The sequence below is a fragment of the Eretmochelys imbricata genome, chromosome 2 (genome assembly GCF_965152235.1).
Source record: "Eretmochelys imbricata isolate rEreImb1 chromosome 2, rEreImb1.hap1, whole genome shotgun sequence".
NCBI classification, from domain to species: domain Eukaryota; kingdom Metazoa; phylum Chordata; order Testudines; family Cheloniidae; genus Eretmochelys; species Eretmochelys imbricata.
The window spans coordinates 142,942,501-142,964,633 of record NC_135573.1 but is presented as its reverse complement, the minus strand read 5'-3'; the positions used below and the strand labels follow the sequence as shown (position 1 = coordinate 142,964,633).

Sequence of the window (22,133 nt, the reverse complement as noted above, 5' to 3'; positions counted from 1 at the left end):
GAGAGCCTTAGACATTACTCTGAATATAACAGAAAAATTAACAAATATTATGTAAGGTACATACACATTAGTCGTAAAGATCCCATAGATTAAGTCCAATTCTGGCAGGAAGAAAGTGCTTTGTAATTCATTGTAGTAAAATGGAATTTCTCCAGGGCGAGAGCAGTTCAAACGAGCCTTCATAAAGGTTGTCCAGGTGTCCTCTAGCAAAAATCTGCCCCCAATATCATTTTTACAGACCCGAGCAGCCCGCGAAAAGACTGTTTTCCCACAGTCATGCTCTACTGCATTCTCTCGGAAGAAGAAATAGGTGAAGTTTCCAATGTCATAGGATGACACAAAATTTGGCTCTGAAAAGAGTCGGAGAAAAAAATATGTCATGTATAGTTGATACATATTCTGATATTTGCTTGAAATTGCTAGAATTTCCTCTATGCATCATTCAGAGAAAGTATATTTTTTTCAAAATTCAAAATTATTGTTATTTTTTCAATGTTGAAATAAGGCAAATTATATTGATATTCATGCAGACATGAATTAGAATTCTGCACTTCTGCGCATCATGAGGAGACTGTAAAGACAGCAGTTACTGAACACACAATTTGCGTTTTGGTTATAAAAAACAGCAATTTCTAATCTGAGTGTGATATAGTAAATTAGGCCCCGAGAAGCACATACATCAGTCTATTCCTATTCAGCAAGGGATTGATCTTGTGGCCACTTAAATCAATGGTAAAGCTCCCATTGACTTAAAAGCACAGGATCGGATACCAAAGTAGTTAAGTATGTGCTTAATTGCTGTGATGAAAAGAAAGGGACTGCTGAAGGGGGAGCCTTTGAGAGCAAGATAACTTTGGTTTTAACAATACATCAAATAAAACTTTCAATACACTTTAAAATATTTTGTTTTCTTCTTTACAAAAAATAAAACCAAATAAAAAATTGATACAACACATTTATTCTGGCAAGGAAGAAAAACATTTAGGAGAAATTAGAGAATAAAAATGACTGATCTAAGAAATAAGGAACAAAATTAAAAAAAAATCTGGATATCAGAAAAAATAAAAATATGGTACTTTTCTGGTAAGGATTACAGAAGCTAACGAGAATCCATGAGCTTGACAGTGATTGAGAACTTGATGATTTCTTAAAGGCAAAGCACATTAGATATATTGACCTGTGGAGCAGGAGAAAAGTAATTGTAAAAGACTGCTGCCCCTTAAGAGAGATGTAAGATTTTTTATATTCATTTCCAGAATTCATTCTAAAAATATTTAAAATAAATAAATAAAAAACACACCACGCTGGATGAAAAACACTATTTCTGATACACATAACTAGATAACTTTAGTAATAGAGCTGGTCAAAACATTTCCAACTGAACAGTTTTCCATTAGAAAATGCTGATTTGATGGACTTGAAATATTCTGCAGGACCCTTGAAACTTTTGATGGAAACTAGGCACACAGGCAGGCTGGCTGGCTGGCTTCCTACCATCTCACCCAGCTCCTGAGGCTCCCTGGCAGTCACACTGGAAGGCTGGCTTTCCATGGATCCCTGGCGCCTCAGTCACCCAGCTCCCCTGGAAAAGGCTGGCTGCCTTTCCATGCTGGCTGGCTTCCCAACTAACTAGCTCTCTGGGCTACCTGGCTTCCTGGTGGGCTTCCTGGCTCCCCAGGCAGACGGCTCCCCAGTTGGCCGGCTCCTCAGCTTCCCACATGGCAGTCAGGTGGGTGGGCTGCCCATTTCCCTGGATGGTTGGCTTGCTGGGCTAGCTGGCTTTCCAGACTGCAAAGCTGGACATCTGCCTGACTGGCTGGTTGAGTCCATGGAGCATAGAAAACTTGGCATTCAAACAGCCTGCCAGGCTGGCTGCTGTGGAACAAGGGATTCTGAGGATCATATTTTATTTTGGGTGTTTATGAAACAAAATATTTCAGAATTTCAGTCTCATGAAAAATTTTGACTTTTTCATTTGATTCATCTTTTTTTTTCTGAAATACTGAAATTTTTCAAGGATCAAAAATTTTGTTTCCCCGCTAATTCTATTTATTAGTAGTTATATGTGGAAAGTGCTAATAACCTAAGGAATGTTGGATCAGGCCGTTATGTTTGCACAGCAGCTAGTACACTGTGGGTGCTACCAGCAAAAAAGTCATACATAATAGTAATTTTCTGTTTCAAATAGCACCCACAATATGCTAGCACTATGTAAACAGAAAAGTCCCTGCCTCAAAAAGCTTAAAACTATACTATTAGTTCCTATAATTGCAGAAGTTACTAATATTTTTATACGAACTCTCTCTCTCTCGGGCTGTCAAACTATTAAAAATAATCGCAAGATTAAAAAATAATTGCTGTGATTAATTACAGTTTTAATCACACTGATAAACAATAACAGAATACCAATTTAAATTTATTATAAATATTTTGGATGTTTTTCTTCATTTTCAAATATATTGATTTCAATTACAACACAGAATACAAAGTGTCTAGTGATCACTTTATATTATTATTATATTTGATTACGCATATTTGCACTGTAAAAAAGCTAAACAAATGCAATAGTCTTTTTCAATTCACCTCATACAAGTACTGTTGAGCAAGCTCTTTATTGTGAAAATACAATTTACAAATGTAGAATTATTTTTTGTTCATAACTGCACTAAAAACAAAACAATGTAAAAACTTTAAAGCCTATATATTGAAGCATGAAGGACATACAAATATTTAGTGTATCTGGCATGTGAATATCCGGCAATACCGGCTACAATAGCGCCATGCGAATGCCTGTTCTCACTTTTAGGTGGCATTGTAAATAAGAAGCAGGCAGCATTATCTCCTGTAAATGTAAACAAACTTGTTTGTCTTAGCGAGTAGCTGAACAAGAAGTAGGACTGAGTGGACTTGTCTGAAGTGAATTGAAAAATACTATTTCTTTTACCTTTTTTACAGTACAAATATTTGTAATAAAAATAATATAAAGTGAACACTGTACACTTTGTATTCTGTATTGTAATTTAAATCAATATATTTGAGAATGTAGAAAAACATCCAAAATATTTATAAGAAGTTTAAATTGGTGTTCTATTATTGTTTAACAGTGCAGTTAAAACTGTGATTAATCATGACTATTTTTAATCTAGTTAATTTTAATTTGCGTTAATTGCATCCGTTAACTGTGATTAATTGACAGCCCTAATATACATATACATCCACACTCACACCTGGCATTAGAGATGGAACAAGATGAATAAAAGTACCAATAATAATTTAAAAAACTCAAATATTTCTAAATTTGTTTTTCTGTAAAATGTAAGAGCATATACTGAATAGTTAATGATCTAGTGATATAAATGTTTTACTGGCACTCATTTGGGATGACCTGTATAGGCTACTTGTAATACAGAAATCACTAACTTATGTTGGTGAAACCTTTACAACATATCATACCATCATATATGAGACAGTTCATGCAGACAGTTCACGCAGACTTGTGATACATATACACAAGTATCAGGGTTTTTTTAATGATAAACCCGTCATATTTCATCTGTTCCTAAAAGACACCACAATGTTCAGTTCTATGGAATAAACGTTGTATTGTTCCTTTAGCTAAATTAACAGTTTTTTAGGTACATTTAGGAATGACAAGCTAATAGGAGTGAAAACAGTGCTCCCCATTGACAGTTTTCAATTTATATCTGCAGCATATCTCTTCAATGTTTCTATTTACCTGTAATGGATGTAAAAGATAACCTTGGACCTCCATTACCATATAATAGATGAGGTTGGTCCCCCTACGCCATATTATCCCTACAAAATGTTCTAATACTCAGGAGAAAAACTACTGGCTGGGGGGAGGGGTAGATTCAGCAACCTGGATATAACTTGAGCTACTTGTATAGTGTAGAAGGTTTAGTCCTCAATATCCACTAATGGTGTGCAGAAAGGAACCAACCTCACAAGACAGATTTACAGTATGAAAAAGGAGGAATTTCAAACTATCTGTTGGACTTCTACAGTCTAATAGCCCACTTGTTCTTTTAACCCTTCTCAGTAGTACAATGTCTGATCTAAAACAGTTTCTACTTGCACAAACACTCAACTCCCTAGAGTCCCTCATTTTTCCTGAAAGTATACTGTAGAAAAAATAACGACTAAAGCTGAGTCCCGGCAATCGGATCTGCTGATACTTCCATCTCTGTTGAAGCCCACTGTCTTCAACGGGACTCCACAGGAGCATAAGGTTCACACACAGAAATCTGATTGCAGGGTCAGTGCCAAAAGCAGTATTAACATTGCTGACAGTATGCTTAGATGTTCAAATGCTTTAGGAATAAAAAATGTTATGAAATCCAGTCTGAGTGTTTTTATTGACCTTTGATAAATCCATGTAAATCTCTTACTGGCCAATATCTTTAAAATGTATATATAATATATATAATACACAAACTTGTACATATAGTTCACTGACTCAAACTTGAAAAATAATATACCTATCCACAAACACCTGTATGGATACTTCACTGATTACGATTTGATAAAAAGGAGCCCAGCTGGTGAAAGCTGTGAAAGCTGTTCCCATTTGCATGAAATGTATTAATGCTAGCACCACCTCAGGGGATTCTGTGGATTTGCTCAGATTATCCTGTCAGACTTTATTTCATTTTTTCATTTGGAGAAAATTTATTGAGTCATTTTGGAGTTTCAGAAAAAGGGTGATTCTTGTCCAAGAAAAAATAGTTTATATATGCCCAGATATTGCATGGAGACCTGAAATTTATCAGTATGGAGGGCTCTTTCCAACAGAACTTTGTAATATAGAAGATGAAATTGCCCAAATTTTGCTCTAGGATAAGCCAGTGGGAGTTGCTCATGAACATTTGAGGATAGAATTTAACCCTATTGTAGGACTTTTTCTGTATTAAGTACCTTTAAAACAGTATAGTGTTAATAGCTACAGTATATTCATCCCCCCAAACTTTGTACCTTTCATATTATTATATTCATTATTTTCTTTTTCACACTGAACTGAAGACTTTACGGGTATAGAATCATAGAATCATAGAATATCAGGGTTGGTAGGGACCCCAGAAGGTCATCTAGTCCAACCCCCTGCTCGAAGCAGGACCAATTCCCAGTTAAATCATCCCAGCCAGGGCTTTATCAAGCCTGACCTTAAAAACCTCTAAGGAAGGAGATTCTACCACCTCCCTAGGTAACGCATTCCAGTGTTTCACCACCCTCATAGTGAAAAGGTTTTTCCTAATATCCAATCTAAACCTCCCCCACTGCAACTTGAGACCATTACTCCTCGTTCTGTCATCTGCTACCATTGAGAGCAGTCTAGAGCCATCCTCTTTGGAACCCCCTTTCAGGTAGTTGAAAGCAGCTATCAAATCCCCCCTCATTCTTCTCTTCTGCAGACTAAACAATCCCAGCTCACTCAGCCTCTCCTCATAAGTCATGTGTTCCAGACCCCTAATCATTTTTGTTGCCCTTCGCTGGACTCTCTCCAATTTATCCACATCCTTCTTGTAGTGTGGGGCCCAAAACTGGACACAGTACTCCAGATGAGGCCTCACCAATGTTGAATAGAGGGGAACGATCACGTCCCTCGATCTGCTCGCTATGCCCCTACTTATACATCCCAAAATGCCATTGGCCTTCTTGGCAACAAGGGCACACTGCTGACTCATATCCAGCTTCTCGTCCACTGTCACCCCTAGGTCCTTTTCCGCAGAACTGCTGCCTAGCCATTCGGCCCCTGTAGGAGAGAAGGTGTATGTTTTCCCTATCAGTGGATGTTTTCTGGAAGAGAAGCCCTCTCAAGATTGTTCACATGGGAGGATGGCAGGCCTATTCTAATAATGAGATCTTAATGGGAAAATGTCATGCCTCTTTCTTCTTCTCCAACATCTACATTTCTCGGGAGTAGGAAGACAAAGTCTTTTCTTCTCTCCGGGGGCCTTCTCCTGAAAACACATGGGGCTTTTCTCCTTTCTTGCCCCCTCTCAGAAAGTATATGGGGATTGTCCTACCGAAAGCATCATTTTTTCTTCTCCCAATGAGATCTTCTATTTTTCTCTCCTGCTGTTAAGATCCTACTCTCTCTCCAATATTTAGGTCTTTCTTCCTTTCTTCTGTGACTGTTATTTTTCTGTCGGTGATCCTCACAATACTGTGCCTTTTTCGATCAAACTCAGTTTTGCCCCCTTTCAGTCTCTCTCTCTCACTCCCTCTTTTTCTGAAGTATTAAGGAGGCTCATGCTCCAACTGTGCTGGCTGGAGATATTCTACTGGAGAGCTGGCATTGGGCAGAGCATGCAGACAGGTGACAGGAATCCGGGCCTGTGGCAGAGCTGTGTCTGGCCAACCTCACAAGCACAGATATACTGTAGTAGGCTGCCTGATTGGCTACACTGTCTAATTGGTGGGAAAAGTCAGCAGACCAGCTCTTAAACCCAGCAGCAGCTTGGTGTCTGCTCAAAGCATTCATCCATGGCTGTGACAACTCCTAGCCTGCAGTTCCCAGCCTTGCCCCCAACTTGTTCCAGCCCTGCACCTGCCTTGGTTCATGCCAGGTAACCCGACTCTGACCTTTGGCTCTGATTCCTGACTTCTGATTTCAGCTCTGTCCTTCAGCTCTGACATCTAGCCTCTGACTTTAGCTCTGAGCCTGGGCACCTATTCCTGGCTACAGGCTCCTGCTCCAACCACTAGGCAACATCACCCACGGTCTGGACTCTGATAGTTTGAGCAGCCCAAAAGACACCAACAATAAGGAAACTAGAGCTGATATGGGGAGCATGGATCCTACAAAGGTCAATATCTCTGATGGGGATAGTGGAAGCCACACAGACCTTGCAAGCCCAGGTTGCCATCCTGGAGGTGTAGAATACAATCTTGCAAGCTCAAGCCATGCTGCCTTCAGCTCCAATCCCTGCTTCCTGCAAGCCCAACCTCCCTCTGCCTGACAAGTTCAGTGGCAATCACCACAAATTGTGTGGGTTCCTAAATCAGCATCAGACCCTATTTCTCCGACACCCATAGTCATACTCCACTGACCAAGCCCAGGTGGGAATGATATCAGCCTGCTTATGGGGGAGGCCTGATGTGGATGTCTCTGCTCCTGGAAAGATCAAGCCTACTTCTAGCACAATTTGAGACTTTGTTAGAGCTATAGGGGCAATCTTTGATGACCCGAGTCACGAGCATAGTTGAAGATGCACTTCAGGTGTTACAGGAGGGATGTGTTTGACACAAAGAAATCAGACATCCTACTGCCCTATTGCAGCTACGACTGCCTCATTGACCTCCAGCTGGGAGCAGCGGTTCCGTTTGGGCACATCTTCTCCTTCTCCAAACTGGAACTACAGGTGCCCTGTAGCTAACTTGTAGAAAACCTGCGGAGCCCCTCCTTGTCCCCAGTGGGGCTCCTGTCTTCTCTGTGGTGAAGACAGGCCTCTCCCTTGTGTGGACCACCAAACTCTGAAGAAGATTACAATCCACAGGATGCATCCGATGAAGTGAGCTGTAGCTCACGAAAGCTCATGCTCAAATAAATTGGTTAGTCTCTAAGGTGCCACAAGTCCTCCTGTTCTTTAATCCAAATCCAGTACTTCTTACCACTTATTAATGAGCTGTTCAAAAGACTGGTACCCTAGTTCATCTCTCAACTCTGGTGGGAATTTCTCAGACTCCCTGGCATTGAATACCTCACCTCATCTGCCTATTACCCACAAGCTAATGTGTGAACAGAGAGTGTCAATCTGCTGTCTAAGTAACTACCAGAATGACTGGCTTCCCAGCCTGTGCTACACAGAATTTGCATATCACAAATGCAATCCATGCCTCAACCCAACATAGCCCATTCTTTGGGAATGATGGCTTTCACCACCACTTCCACCCAGCCTTAGCCTTAAGTTACCCCCTCATGGCCACTGCAGATTTAGCCTCCCACTTACACAAGGTGCACCAGGAGCTCAGACAACACTTGCAGTCTACCAAAGAAGCCTATAAACACCATGTAGTACTAGACTGTCAGGCTGCCTCCAATATGGCCATGGGGAGAAGGTGTGATTCTCTGCCCAGCACCTTAAATCAAGGCACCCATCTACCAAACCAGACTATAACAAACTGGACCCCTTCAAGATTATAGAGCAGGTAAACGCAGTGGCCTTCAGATTACAGCTGTTCATATCCTGGAAGATCCACCCCCTCATTCACATCTCACTTTTAAATCCCTTCATCAAGAATCTGTACCCAAACCACTCCAACCTGCCACCTGTAACAGACTGCAGACAGGAGGAATACTTGGTCCAGTGAGTCCTCGACTCTCATTGAGTTAGGGGAAAGCTCCAATACCTGGTAGACTGGGAAGGTGATGGTCCATAGGAGCAGCATTGGGAACTGGTAGAGACGATCTATTGTTTGGGTTTCATCAGAAGTACTGTGAGAAACTGGGCCCTAAGTTCCCTAGGAGGTGCCCTCAAGGGGGTGGGTACTGCCAGGAATCAGGGTCTGCAGTAGAGTCAGTCTCTGGGCAACCTAACGAGCACAGCTGGCCTGTACGTGCCTCTATCGTTACTGCCATGAGGAGGGATGCCTGTCTCTGTCACTCCAGGAGAGTGCTAGGCCATAAGGATGGAACAAGAAGAGTGCCTGGTATTAACGTAATTTGGTCCTGGATGCAGAAAGCCACAGGAAGCTTCACTCAGCTTGCTGCCTTCCTACTCTGTACATTGCCGTCTAGTGGCATGTACATAACTTTAAAAAACCAACACCTCCTCGAGAGCTGATTTGGGCAGCACTGAAGAATCCCTGGGACTGAGTTCAAAACCACAGAGCAGGGACTGCCAAAGCCAAACTTGGGCAGTTGGACAATATGTTAATGGTACACAAGAAGAAACAGAACCTAGTGCAATCTTTATTACCTATGGAGCTGTGCTATACTATAATAAGACTATAAAAGAGGTAAAAATGTATGTGTCACTCAAGTCAGTACGTATGACTCTAAATGCACAGAAGCAAAAGACCTGTTCAGCCAGAAGTTGTCACTTATACAGTCTCTTTTCAGAATAAAACCACACTTTAAATTTTCAAACAATTATTTCAAGCAGGGTGAAAGGTCACTGTTAACACATTATTATTCAGATAAGTGACCACCTTAATGAACCATATTGCAGTTTACATTTTCAAGCATCATTATCTACCCAGCAACTGATAGAATATTATATAGTTTCCTTTATAAACTATCTTTTATAGTAAATGTAATTTCTTTCTCCAATGGGTTTAAATCAAAGGCAGCTACAAAAGAAAGTGGGATCTATTGAATAGGATTATTTTCCCCAGAAGCTTGAGAGGTAAATGTGCATGGTAAAGGTGCAACTACTAAACAAGGGCAGCTTATATTAAAAACTACATGGTTACAAAACAAGGGAGGGGGATGCTAATCAAAAGAGCCTTCTATACAGAGATAAATGGTATTGTAAAGACAATCTTAATATATGTACATTTAATATAATAGAACATTAATCAAAAAAAAAATCAAAGTACGTGTAATACCGCTGATGGTAATTGAGGTAAATCCTAATTGAGCTAATTAATGCAAACCCTGACTTCCTCCTTATATACCCTTAGGGGTCAGCTGGTCAGCTCCCACCAATGGCTAAATTGTGGCTATGCCTGAGTTAGGACAAAGAAAATTTTCTAAGATACTGGGTATCCAATAGTGCCTGAAATTCCACTTTTGCTCAAAAGTTGAAAGGAACACAATTTGAGCAATCCTTGCTGTCAGTGCTTTCATATTATTTGGTGCAACAAAAAGAGACATTGCCTGAATTATGCAGAAAAGAGACATTTCAGGAGGTGTGGGATTATCAAAAGTTGAATGGAGGTGTTTTTGGCACAAACTGAAATAGAAAATCTGTCCTTTATTTTGCACAACTCTAATTACAATTTACCCCAAAAGGATTCACATTTGCTTGATTTGTAAAATCTGTTGTACTTCAGTTAGGAAATAATATTTTTAAACAAAGAATATGTCCATGTGTGTTGTTGTGTCAATAAAACAAATGGTATCATTTTTAAAACACTTTTCATTCTTACAGGCTAGTAAAAAAAAAGGGGGGGGGGAATAAAAAAAAGGAAAAAAAAACACATTTGGGGCCTGATACAGAAGTCAATAGATGCCTTCTGCAACGGATCAGGTCTTTACAGACTACTAAACTAAGAGACAATAAGACTTAAACTGCTTTTCTGTTGTTATTGTCCTATTCAGTCGTGTTTGCACCAGCTATATTTTTAGCCAATAAACTACATTTTAGTTCACCAATGGAAACATAACTATTGAATTAAATTGTATTTAGAAATATACCATATGTCTTCCAGCACTTAGGCATTCAGGAATTAAGAGCAGATTTCTAACCACATGACCTGCTGCAAACTGTAAAGCTCTATTTCTTGGAAAGCACGATCCTGTTGGAAATATGCCAATATCCCTCCTTCTAGCCCAAGAAAGGAAGAATCCTATACATGATCTTTAATCTTGCCACTGTCCTTTAGGGGGAAAAATATGTAATCCATTCTCTATACATAGGAAAACTATTTTTCTAAAACTTAGCATAAAATTAAATGTCCTACAAATTCCACCTCTAGACTAAGAGGGAATACTTCATAATCACATCTGTCTCTTCTGGGAATTTTTAAAACAAAGTAATAATAGCTGATATCATTTCCTCATTCCAGTGAATAATGCTGATAGTTACTGTGTATTCTGTAACCATGGTTATTACCTGAACCTGCCATGGACTTTCACATGAAAAACAATGTCTCTTTAAGATAGGGTGCAGATTCTCTTTAAGCCAGGATGCAGAGAGAAGGTGTCGGTGACATGCAAATAGACCTGGTCAGCAAAGGATAGGGGAGCTTCCCCTGGGCTGGTAAGTAGCTAAGAGAATGCTGCTGGAGACAAAAACATCTGGTCAAAGAGCAGACACTCTTAACCCAGAGATCACAAATCGCAACCTTCTAGGGAAGGATGCAGTCCTGGGAGTAAGGCTTACAGTTTAACTCCATGAGGGGAAATGGGCTTTTTGCATGTGCATAACCCTGGGGTTGGGAGACAGCTCCACAAAGGGCCAGCCAATAGGCAGGATCCCCCAGAACCCTTCTCACCAGACTATGATGTACCAAAATCCCAGAAAGATGATTAGATTAAAAAACCCATGCAGAAGGGAACACTGAAGGGAAAGGAAAGCCAGTAACTGATTACAGGAAAAGGTTCAGGAAGGAGGTAAATGACACAATGGGTATTGAACCAACCGACCTCAGAACCAGACTGTCTAGACAGAAGGTGTGATATGACAAAGATACTTATAAACACCCCTCTGTGATAAGGAATTTGACACCAATGTTAGAGAGAGAGGCTTTCTAGCAACCCAGAGAAAACACACTTGCTAACTTTTGAGGTCATTAGACTGGTACACAAAGTGTTAAAAGATGCACAAAACTTTGCAAAAGCCTATGTGGGTAAAAATACAATGTTTGGCAACACTTGGGAGTTATGTTGTTAAAAGTCAAGAGGACCCTAATACACACTGCCTTTGAGTTAGTCAGTGACTAATACTCTTGCAGTAAAGTAAGGGGGGAGCTGTGACATATTGTACCTCAAAATAGCACCCTGTAGCCCCCACATTCACCACTTGTATATGGTTATGATATTTTGAACAAAGAACGCCTTGTAAGGTATCCTGTGAAAAGGCATGATTTGCTGAAACTCATCGTTCTATCAAAATATGTATATCATCATTGGTTTCAGAGGGGTAGCCAGGTTAGTCTGTATCAGCAAAAACAATGAGGAGTCCTTGTAGCACCTTAAAGACTAACAAATGAATTTGGGCATAAGCTTTTATGGGCTAAAATCCACTTCATCAGATGCATGGAGTGAAAAATACAGTAGGCAGGTGTGTGTATATATATATATATAACATATTACAGAACATGAAAAGATGGGAGTTGCCTTACCAAGTGGGGGTCAGTGCTAACAAGGCCAATTCAATCAAGGTGGAAATGGCCTATTCCGAAGAGTTGACAAGAAGGGGTGAATATCAACAGGGGAAAAATTACTTTTTGTAGTGCTAATGAGGCCAATTCAATCATGGTGGAGGTGGCCCATTCCCAACAGTTGACAAGAAGGTGTGAGTATCAACAGAGGGAAAATTACTTTTTGTAGTGACCCAGCCACTCCCAGTCTTTATTCAGGCCTAATTTGATTGTGTCCAGTTTGCAAATTAATTCCAGTTCTGCAGTTTCTCGTTGAAGTCTGTTTTTGAAGTTTTTTGGTTGAAGAATGGCCACTTTTAAGTCTGTTATTGAGTGTCCAGGGAGATTGAAGTGCTCTCCTACTGGTTTTTAAATGTTACAATTCTTGATGTCTGATTTGTGTCCATTTATTCTTTTGTGTAGAAACTGTCCACTTTGGCCAATGTACATGGCAGAGGGGCATTGCTGGCAACTGAACAGCATATATCACATTGGTAGATGTGCAGGTGAACGAGTCCCTGATGGTGTGGCTGATGTGTGTCTTATGTTGGTGTCCCTTGAATGGATATGCGGACAGAGTTGGCAATGGGGTTGTTGCAGGGATTGGTTCCTGGGCTACTGTTCTTGTTTTGTGGTCTGTAGTTGCTGGTGAGTATTTGCGTCAGGTTGGGGGGCTGTCTGTAAGCGAGGACTGGCCTGCCTCCCAAAGTCTGTGAGAGTGAGGAATCATCCTTTAGGATAGGTTGTAGATCCTTGATGATGCACTTGAGAAGTTTTAGCTGGGAGCTGTAGGCGACAGCTAGTCATGTTCTGTTACTTTCTTTGTTGGGCCTGTCCTATAGTAGGTGACTTCTGGGTACCCTTCTGGCTCTGTCAATCTGTTTATTCACTTCCCCAGGTGGATAGAAAGCTTATGCCCAAATAAATTTGTTAGTCTCTAAGGTGCCAACAGGACTCCTCGTTTTTATATCATCAATGTATATGGAGTTATGAGATTTTGCTCCATGTTGTTATTGAAATATATTGTGAGTCTGGGAGATGCCTACAGCTAGCTCTCCAGTGGCAACAAAGGCACTGACCCACACCTAGCCATTGACCAGAAAGAGAACTGTAAACAGTAGATCTACAATTCAATAAGAGACAGTTGCTCAAGCTCTAACAATGGGGATTACTTAACTCCGTAACTCAGCAACGTATCAGGACATGTGATGCTTGACTCCATATTGGATTCAGTATTTTTCCAGGCACATGAACTGAGAGTATAAAATAAGGGGCAGTGGCATCATGAATCCATCTCTCTCCTCCCCCACCTATTCTTAAGGCAATAAGACCATTTGGAAGAAAAGACTTTGAACTGGGGAGATTGGTCCCAGCCTGAGCAGGGAATTCAGCCTGTGTATTAAGAACTGTGAACTGCTCACAATGCCTAGTGGTGTGAGAAAAACTGCTTGATTCAAATCTTGCTTAGTTTGATAAAATTTAGGATTTAGACTGTGATTTTACCTTTTATTTCTCATATAATCAACTCTGACCTCTATGCCTAACACTTATAATCACTTAAAAACTACCTTTTTATAAAAAGAAAAGGAGTACTTGTGGCACCTTAGAGACTAACCAATTTATTTGAGCATGAGCTTTCGTGAGCTACAGCTCACTTCATCAGATACATACCGTGGAAACTGCAGCAGACTTTATATATACACAGAGAATATGAAACAATACCTCCTCCCACCCCACTGTCCTGCTGGTAATAAGCTATTACCAGCAGGACAGTGGGGTGGGAGGAGGTATTGTTTCATATTCTCTGTGTATATATAAAGTCTGCTGCAGTTTCCACGGTATGTATCTGATGAAGTGAGCTGTAGCTCACGAAAGCTCATGCTCAAATAAATTGGTTAGTCTCTAAGGTGCCACAAGTACTCCTTTTCTTTTTGCGAATACAGACTAACACGGCTGTTACTCTGATACCTTTTTATAGTTAAACTTATTTTAATGTTTTATCTTTACCAATGAATTTGTCTTAAGTCCTTAGGGAATTTGCTCAGATTACAAAGGTTGGTGCATGTCCACTATACTTTGACAAAGTGGCAAACAAATTAATGAGCTTGCATTGTTCAAGGGAAGGTCTTGAGCAGTATAAGATGGTACATTTCTGGGGTGCAAGGCTGGGGCTGTGGGGATTTCTCTATGTATAGTTCATGAAAGCCGTGAGAGCCTTCATGCAACTTTGGGTGTGCCTTCACATACTAATGGATGTCTAAGAGTGAAGTCTGAGGGGGCTGACTGTTACTAGCAGAGCAATATGAGAGGTACTATGATCCAGAGAGTCCCATAGCCAGACTCTACCGCAGGGGGTCAGGCACCTCCCTCCACTTAACTTGTAGGTACTCTACAAGGAAGAACCTGCAATGAGAAGAAAATGGTATTTTGCCACCATCTCTGCTAGGTCCCCCTCTGCCCCCTCCTCTGTGTGGGCCTTGGCTGGACAGGCGTCTACCAGGTCCTGGTCTTGACTTGCTGGGAATGCAGCCTGAATGTCCCTGGCCAAAGGAAACCTGCAGGGGGGAACCACCCAGTATGAAAAGTGTCTGTGGGACGGAGGATGCCAGCCAACTACAGGTGAGTACAGCAGCGCTGGGTCTGTGGGGAGGAGACTCACTGCTGGCCACCACAGGCGGTAGATGGCGCTCCACTCTCCACCCAGGTTCCCTGTCCAAGGTCAAGAACTGACATGCTGTACTGGCTACAGGAGGTGAGGAGCAGGCACCACTTGCCCCCAACCAACAAGGTTAGGACACTCACAGCCACCATGCCCAATAGAAGATATGTAGAATGGTAGTAGTCAGGAAATCCCTTCTGAGGGGGACGGAGGCATGCCAACCTCATGTGATGTTCTGGGAGGCATGCTGCCTGCCAGGAGCCCACATCCAATATGTTACAGAAAGGTAGCTGAGGCTCATCATCCCTCTGACCACTACCACATGGTGCTCATCCAGGTGGGCACTAACGATACTGCCAGGTATGGCCCTGGACAGATCAGCAGTGACTATAGGGCTCTGGGAGAAAGGTGCAGGGTGCAGGGGTTGCAGGAGGTGTTCTCCTCCATCCTCCCAGGGCCCAGGTAGGGACACGCACATCCTGCAGATGAATGCACGGCTGTGAAGATAGTGTCCACAGGAGGGCTTTGGCTTCCTCAACCATGGAGTGCTGTTCTGGGAAGGAGGACTGCTGAGAATAGATGGAATCCACCTAACCAAGAGCATCTTAGCATACTTTGACCCAAGAACCCCTAATGCCAACTGACAAGGGGGCTACAGGAATGTTGTGATTCTGGTATGTACCCTCTGGTTCCCAAGATAACGTTATGTGTGGTCTTAAATGAAAGCAAGGTCACACTGGACAGTAATATCATAGTGAAATGTACATACAGATACTATGTAAGGAGATATGTGTGTTTATATATATATATATATACTGAAAATGTTTTAAAGTCAATGCAGAGTTGACAAACTTTTTCTGTCAAGATGTAAATTAAGCATTGCATGCAAATAGATATTCACTGTGCTAGCTTACAAAGCCAAGAGAAAGATGTGAACTCAACAGAGAAGCAGCACATAGGAAAATAAGCCAGAGGTCATCATCTTGACTGAGTACAGACAATGAATTTTGGAGATATAAGTGAAAGGCAAAGAAGGCACCCTGTATCCTGCACTTAGGTAGTAAACTAACAGTGTGTTTACATTTAGGAAAACGAGATCTCAGCTGACCTTGGTTGAAGATACTATAAAAGGCTTTGGGTGAGAGAAACTTCATTGGACAGGAGGTTAACCTGATAGTTAAGTTTAGTCTCTCAAAAGCGTATGATGATTTTGTTTTATGTTAATGTTTTGATTCCAATATCCTTACTCACTCACTTGAACCTTGCGTCTTTGGTAATACACTTACCCTTTTAATCGCTATAAATATATTTAAACGCTGTGATATTAAGCAAGGTGCTGATCCCGCGTTGAATCATACAAGGCACTGCATGCGCTCGTCTGCTGGGAACAGCAGGCCTGGTCTTTGTGATTGCACAGCGCGTAAGGGGCTGGACACTACAGAACAACACTTCAGAGGGCCTTGGGATCTACCTAGTGTTAACCTGTAAAGCAAAGTAAGGTCTGGCAGAACCCAGGAGAGAGTGTTTGGGTAGGTAACAGGCTAGTGGCATCAAAGAGCTGACAGTCAGTTAAGCACAAGAAAGTCTTCCTCATGAGGGAGGCAGGGGGGTAACAAGGTGACTCACAATTCTAGGTACGCTGAGAACCATCTCTCTTTCTCTCTCTCAGCCTAACAATAAAGGCTTTAAACTGGGTTCAAATGGCACAGATCACAAAAGCCAAAGGTAGGTGACCTTAACAGAGAGCTAAATGTTGAGGAGGGTGAAGGGAACGGAAAATTAGAATAGGGTCACAGGAGCAACAAGAGGGATAATCTCAATATTGTAGATGTCTAAACACAAATGCAAGGAGTATGGGGAATAAACAGGAAAAATTGGTCCTGTTTAGTCCACAAACTATATTATAACTTCATTGGCACTACAGAAATGTAGTGGGATAAATCTCATGACTGGAATATTACATAAAGGGTTATAGCTTCTTCAGGAAGGACGGGGTGTGGGGGGGAAGGAGATGTTGTATTAGAGCAGGAATATATACACTTGTTATGAAATCCAGATAGATGTGAGAGTCAGACCATTAGAAAATCTCTGGATAAGGAAAAAAGCAGTTAAGGGGGCGGGGGCTGACATCATGGTAGGGGGGTCTACTATAGACCACCAAATCAGGAAGAGGGAGTAGATGAGGCATTTCTACGACAAATAATAGAAACATCCAAAACACAAGACCTGGTAGCACTGGGGGACTTTAGCTACCCAGATATCTGTTGGAGAAGTAATATGGCAAAATACAACATCTCCAATAAGTTCTTGGAATGTATTGAGGACAACTTTTTGTTTCAGAAAGTGGAGGAAGTAATCAGAGGGACAGACATTTTAGACTTGATTCTGACCAACAGGAAGGAATTGGTTACTAATCTGATAGCAATTTGGATAAAAATGATCATGAAATTATAGATTTCATGATTCTAAGGAAAGAAAGGAGTGAGAGCAGCAGAAAAAAGGGAAAGCAGACTTATAAAAAAGCAGAAATTAACAAACTCACAGAACTGGTAGGTAAAGTCCCATGGGAAGAAAATCTAAGGGAGAAAGGAGTATAGGAGAGCTGGCAGTTTCTTCAAGAAATAGAATTAAAGGCACAACTGCAAACTAACCTAATGTGAAGGAAAGATAGGAAGAATAGTAAGTGGTCAGCATGGCTCCATCAGGAGCTATTTAATGACCTGAAAATAAAAAAGGAATCCTATAAAAAGTGGAAACATGGACATATTGCTAAGGAGGAAGACAAAAGAATTGCATAAACGTGCAGGGACAAAATCAGAAAGGCTAAGACACAAAATGAGTTACATCTAGCAATTGACATAAAAGACAATAAGAAGTTCTTTAAATACATTGGGAGATAGCAAAAGATGAAGGAAAATGTAGGTCCCTGCTTACCAAGGAAGGAGAGCTAAAAACTGATGACATCAACAAAGCTGAGGTGTTTAATGCCTATTTTGCTTCCGTCTTCACTAAAAAGATACTTAATGCAATATTAACAAGGGGAAAGGAACATAAGCCAAAATGGGGGTGGGGGGGGGGAGTTAAAGAATATTTAGATAAATTAGCTGTATTAAAGTGAACAGGGCCTGAAAAATAAGGAACTAGCTGAAGCAATCTAGGAACCATGAGCAATTATCTTCGAGAACTCATGGAGGATAGGCAAGGTCCCAGAGGACTGGAGAAGGTCAAACTTAGTACCTATATTTAAAAGGGGAAAAAGAGTACCCGAGGAATTATAGACTAGTCAGCCTAACTTTATACCTGGAAAGATAATGAAACAAATTATTAAGCAATACATTTGTAAGCACCTAGAGTATAATGAGGTTATACATAACAGCCAAAATGGATTTGTAAGGAACAAATCATTCCAAACCAACCTCATTTCCTTCTTTGACAGGATTATAGGCCTAGTGGAGGGGGGAAATGAGTAGACATGATATATCTAGATTTTAGTAAGGCTTTTCGAAAAGTCCCACATCATTCTCATAAGCAAACTAGCGAAGTGTGATCAAGATGAATTTACAATATGGCGGGTGCACAGCTGGTTGAAAGACTACATAAACAACAGTTATCAATGGTTTGATGTCAGACTGGGAGGACATATTAGAATCACAGAATCATAGAATATTAGGGTTGGAAGAGACCTCAGGAGGTCATCTAGTCCAATCCCCTGCTCAAAGCAGGACCAACTCCAACTAAATCATCCCTGCCAGGGCTTTGTCAAGCTGGGCCTTAAAAACTTCTAAGGATGGAGATTCCACCACCTCCCTAGGTAACCCACTCCAGTGTTTCACCACCCTCCCAATGAAATAGTGTTTCCATCCAACCTCGACCTCCCCCACTGCAACTTGAGACCTCTGCTCCTTTTTCTTTCGTCTGCTACCACTGAAAACAGCCTACAGGTAGTTGAAGGCTGCTATCAAATCTCCCCTCACTCTTCTCTTCTGTAGACTAAATAACCCCAGTTCCCTCAGCCTCTCCTTGTAGGTCATGTGCCCCAGCCCCCTAATCATTTTCGTTGTCCTCCGCTGGACTCTCTCCAATTTGTCCACATCCCTTCTGTAGTGGAGGGACCAAAACTGGACACAATATTCCAGATGTGGCCTCACCAGTGCCGAATAGAGGGGAATAATCACTTCCCTCGATCTGCTGGCAATGCTACTAATACAGCCCAATATGCTGTTGGTCTTCTTGGCAACAAGGGCACACTGTTGACTCATATCCAGCTTTTCGTCCACTGTAATCCCCAGGTCCTTTTCTGCAGAACTGATGCTTAACCAGTCGGTCCCCAGCCTGTAGCGGTGCATGGGATTCTTCCTTCCTAAGTGCAGGACTCTGCACTTGTCCTTGTTGAACCTCATCAGATTTCTTTTGGCCCAATCCTCCAATTTGTCTAGGTCACTCTGGACCCTATCCCTATCCTCCAGCGTATCTATTTCTCCCCCCAGCTTAGTGTCATCTGCGAACTTGCTGATCCAGATCATTAATAAAGATGTTGAAAAAACTTGGCCCCAGGAGCGACCCCTGGGAGTACTCTGCTTGATACCAGCTGCTAACTAGATATCAAGCCGTTGATCACTACCCATTTGAGCCTGACACGCTAGCCAGCTTTCTATCCACCTTATAATCCATTCATCCAATCCATACTTTTTTAACTTGTTGGCAAGAATACTGTGGGAGACTGTATCAAAAGCTTTGCTAAAGTCAAGATGTATCACATCCGCTGCTTTCCCCATATCCACAGTGCTAGTTACCTCAACATAAAAGGCAATCAGGTTGGTCAGGCATGACTTGCCCTTGGTGAATCCATGTTGACTATTCCTGATTACGTTCCTCTCCTCAAAGTGCTTCAAAATGGATTCCTAGAGGACCTGCTCCATGATTTTGCCAGGGACTGCAGTGAGGCTGACCGGTCTGTAGTTCCCCGGGTTCTCTTTCTTCCCTTTTCTAAATATGGGCACTATATTAAGTACAGTCATGCAGGGGATCAATCCTGGGTCTGTACTATTCAATATTTCCATTAATGACTTGGATAATGGAGTGGAAAGTCCTTATAAAATCTGTGGATGTCATCAAGCTAGCACTTTGGGGGCATGATTAGGATTTACAAAACTTTGGCAAATTGGAGAATTGATCTGAAATCAACAAGATTAAACTTAATAAAGACAAGTGCAAAATACTGTACTTAGGAGGATAAAATCAAATGTACAAATACATACAAAAATCAGAATACTTGGCTAGGTGGTAGTACTGCTGAAAAGGATCCCAGGGGACACAGTGGATCACAAATTGAATATGAGCCAACAATGTGATGCAGTTGCTAAAAAGGCTAATATTATTCTGGGTTGTAAAACATGGGAGGTAATTGTCCCCCCTGCACTGCACTGGTGAGGCCTCAGCTGCAGTAGCATGTCTAATTCCGGGCGCTACACTTTAGGAAGGATCTGAATACAGTGGAGAGAGTCCAAAGGACAGCAACAAAAATGATAAAAGGTTTACAAAACCTGACCTATGAGAAAAGGTAAAAAAATAACTGGGCATGGTTAGTCTTGAGAAAAGAAGACTGAGGTGGGGACCTGATAACAGTCTTCAAACATGTTGTGGGTTATTCTAAAGAGGAAAGAGATCAATTGTTCTCCATGCCCACTGAAAGTAGGACAAGAAGCAATGGGCTTAATCTGCAGTAGGGAAGATTTAGGTTAGATATTAGGAAAAACTTCCTAACTATTAGGATAGTTAGCACTGGAATAGGCTTCCAAGGGAGATGGTATATGTAGGCTCACTTGGTCCTGCCTCAGCACCAGAGGGCTGACCTAGATGACCTCTCAAGGTCCCATCCAGCCCTATATTTCTATGATTCTACAATTTTGATGATTAAAATGCAATCTCAAAGTTAACTTCTGAAGTTTAAATGTTGCTAATCATCTTTTATGGTGAGCTAAGTGTACAGTATTAATTGGCTGGTTTTCTGTAGTGCTGAGCAACCCCAGCTCACATTTAAGCTAGTGGGCAATGAAGGTGCACTGCACCTTTGAAAAATCAGACCACAAATGACTGCCAGAGACCCAGAACAAAATTGTAAAATATGGAATTTCTAAAGCTAGGCTCTGAAATCCATAGTTCAGTACCTTAATAACTGACCTGACTTTCAAAAGTGCTTAGTATCCAGCAGCTCCCATTGAAGTCAATGGGAACTACTGGATGCTTAACACGTGTGCAAATAAATAAATAAATAAATCCACTTATTTAGATTCATGACAGCCCCCAGGTGGTTGATGCAATTACTCAGATGGAACCCTACTCCAGTGCAGCTAATAACCACAAGAGGAAAGTGGTTTCTCTTCTAAGAATCTTACAGCACATAGGAGTAATGAAGTTTCCCTCCTGCAGACCTCTAGCAGTGGGGTTGGAAATATGCCCTATTGAACAGAATAAAGGTCTGGGAGCCAGGATACTTGAGTTTACTGACCTTTTGTGTGACCTTGGGCAAATCACTTGACCTCTCTATACCTCTGTTTCCCTCCCAATCTTTGTCCCCTTTGTATAGTTAGATCAGAAGGTCTTCAGGAAAAGCATTGTCTCTCGTTATGAGTTTGTACAGTGCCTAGCACATTGGTGGTCTAACCTGAAGACTCTAGGTGCTATTGTCATGCAAATACTAAAAATGAAATTAACACTGCATGCATTGTAAATTAATCCCATCAGTAATAAAGTATGGAGTAATGGATAGGATATATTCCCTAATCTGTGATCTTTTTAACAATTTTGTCTTCAAGTGGTGAATTTTGGTGCTCATGAAAATAAACAAATAGAAAAACCCCCTTGGATGTATCACTAGGCATCACACAGCCAAGCTTCCCCATTAATGGACCTTAAACATGGCTCCAGACCATGCACAAAGACCTTTGTCCAGAAGTACCCATAGTTTAGAAAATGGTGAACCTGATCCCAGTCACATTCAAGTAATGGGAGATTTGCCACTGACATAATGACATCAAGATTTGGGGCCATTAGCTCATCTCTGCTATTTGTGTTTTCCCAAACGGCAGCACTGAAAGTGTGCTACTGATGGACCATATAGTAAGTAGGATTATAAGTTTCTATTTTTAAAATACATTTTATTTCAACTTTTGAAAACAGGTAATAAATCCAGAAGAAGTTAGCCTTAGAAATCTACAATATTATAATATACTGAGTAGTCTGTTGACCCTAAACTGCACAGAATCAAAAATGCTTAAGTCTGTATAATAAGCTCTCTACTGCTCAAGTGATTATCCTTTTATCTCTTTTGTAGCTGGGATCTTACAAGTGACAAGATGTGAACAAAGAAATAACTGTGGGGATTTTTGATAGCCATGCATGTTTTACAATATGGGTAGAATGCCAT

General features: G+C 41.2%; 1 protein-coding gene across 1 annotated transcript in view; it reads right to left on the bottom strand.

The window, feature by feature from the left end:
* SEMA5A (semaphorin 5A) overlaps window positions 1-22,133 on the bottom strand; it is a 460,689-nt gene that overhangs the window by 211,314 nt on the left and 227,242 nt on the right. The window contains exon 7 of the mRNA XM_077809175.1: window positions 65-350. Within this exon, the coding sequence (XP_077665301.1) occupies window positions 65-350 (286 nt within the window). The remainder of the gene's footprint in view (window positions 1-64; window positions 351-22,133) is intronic.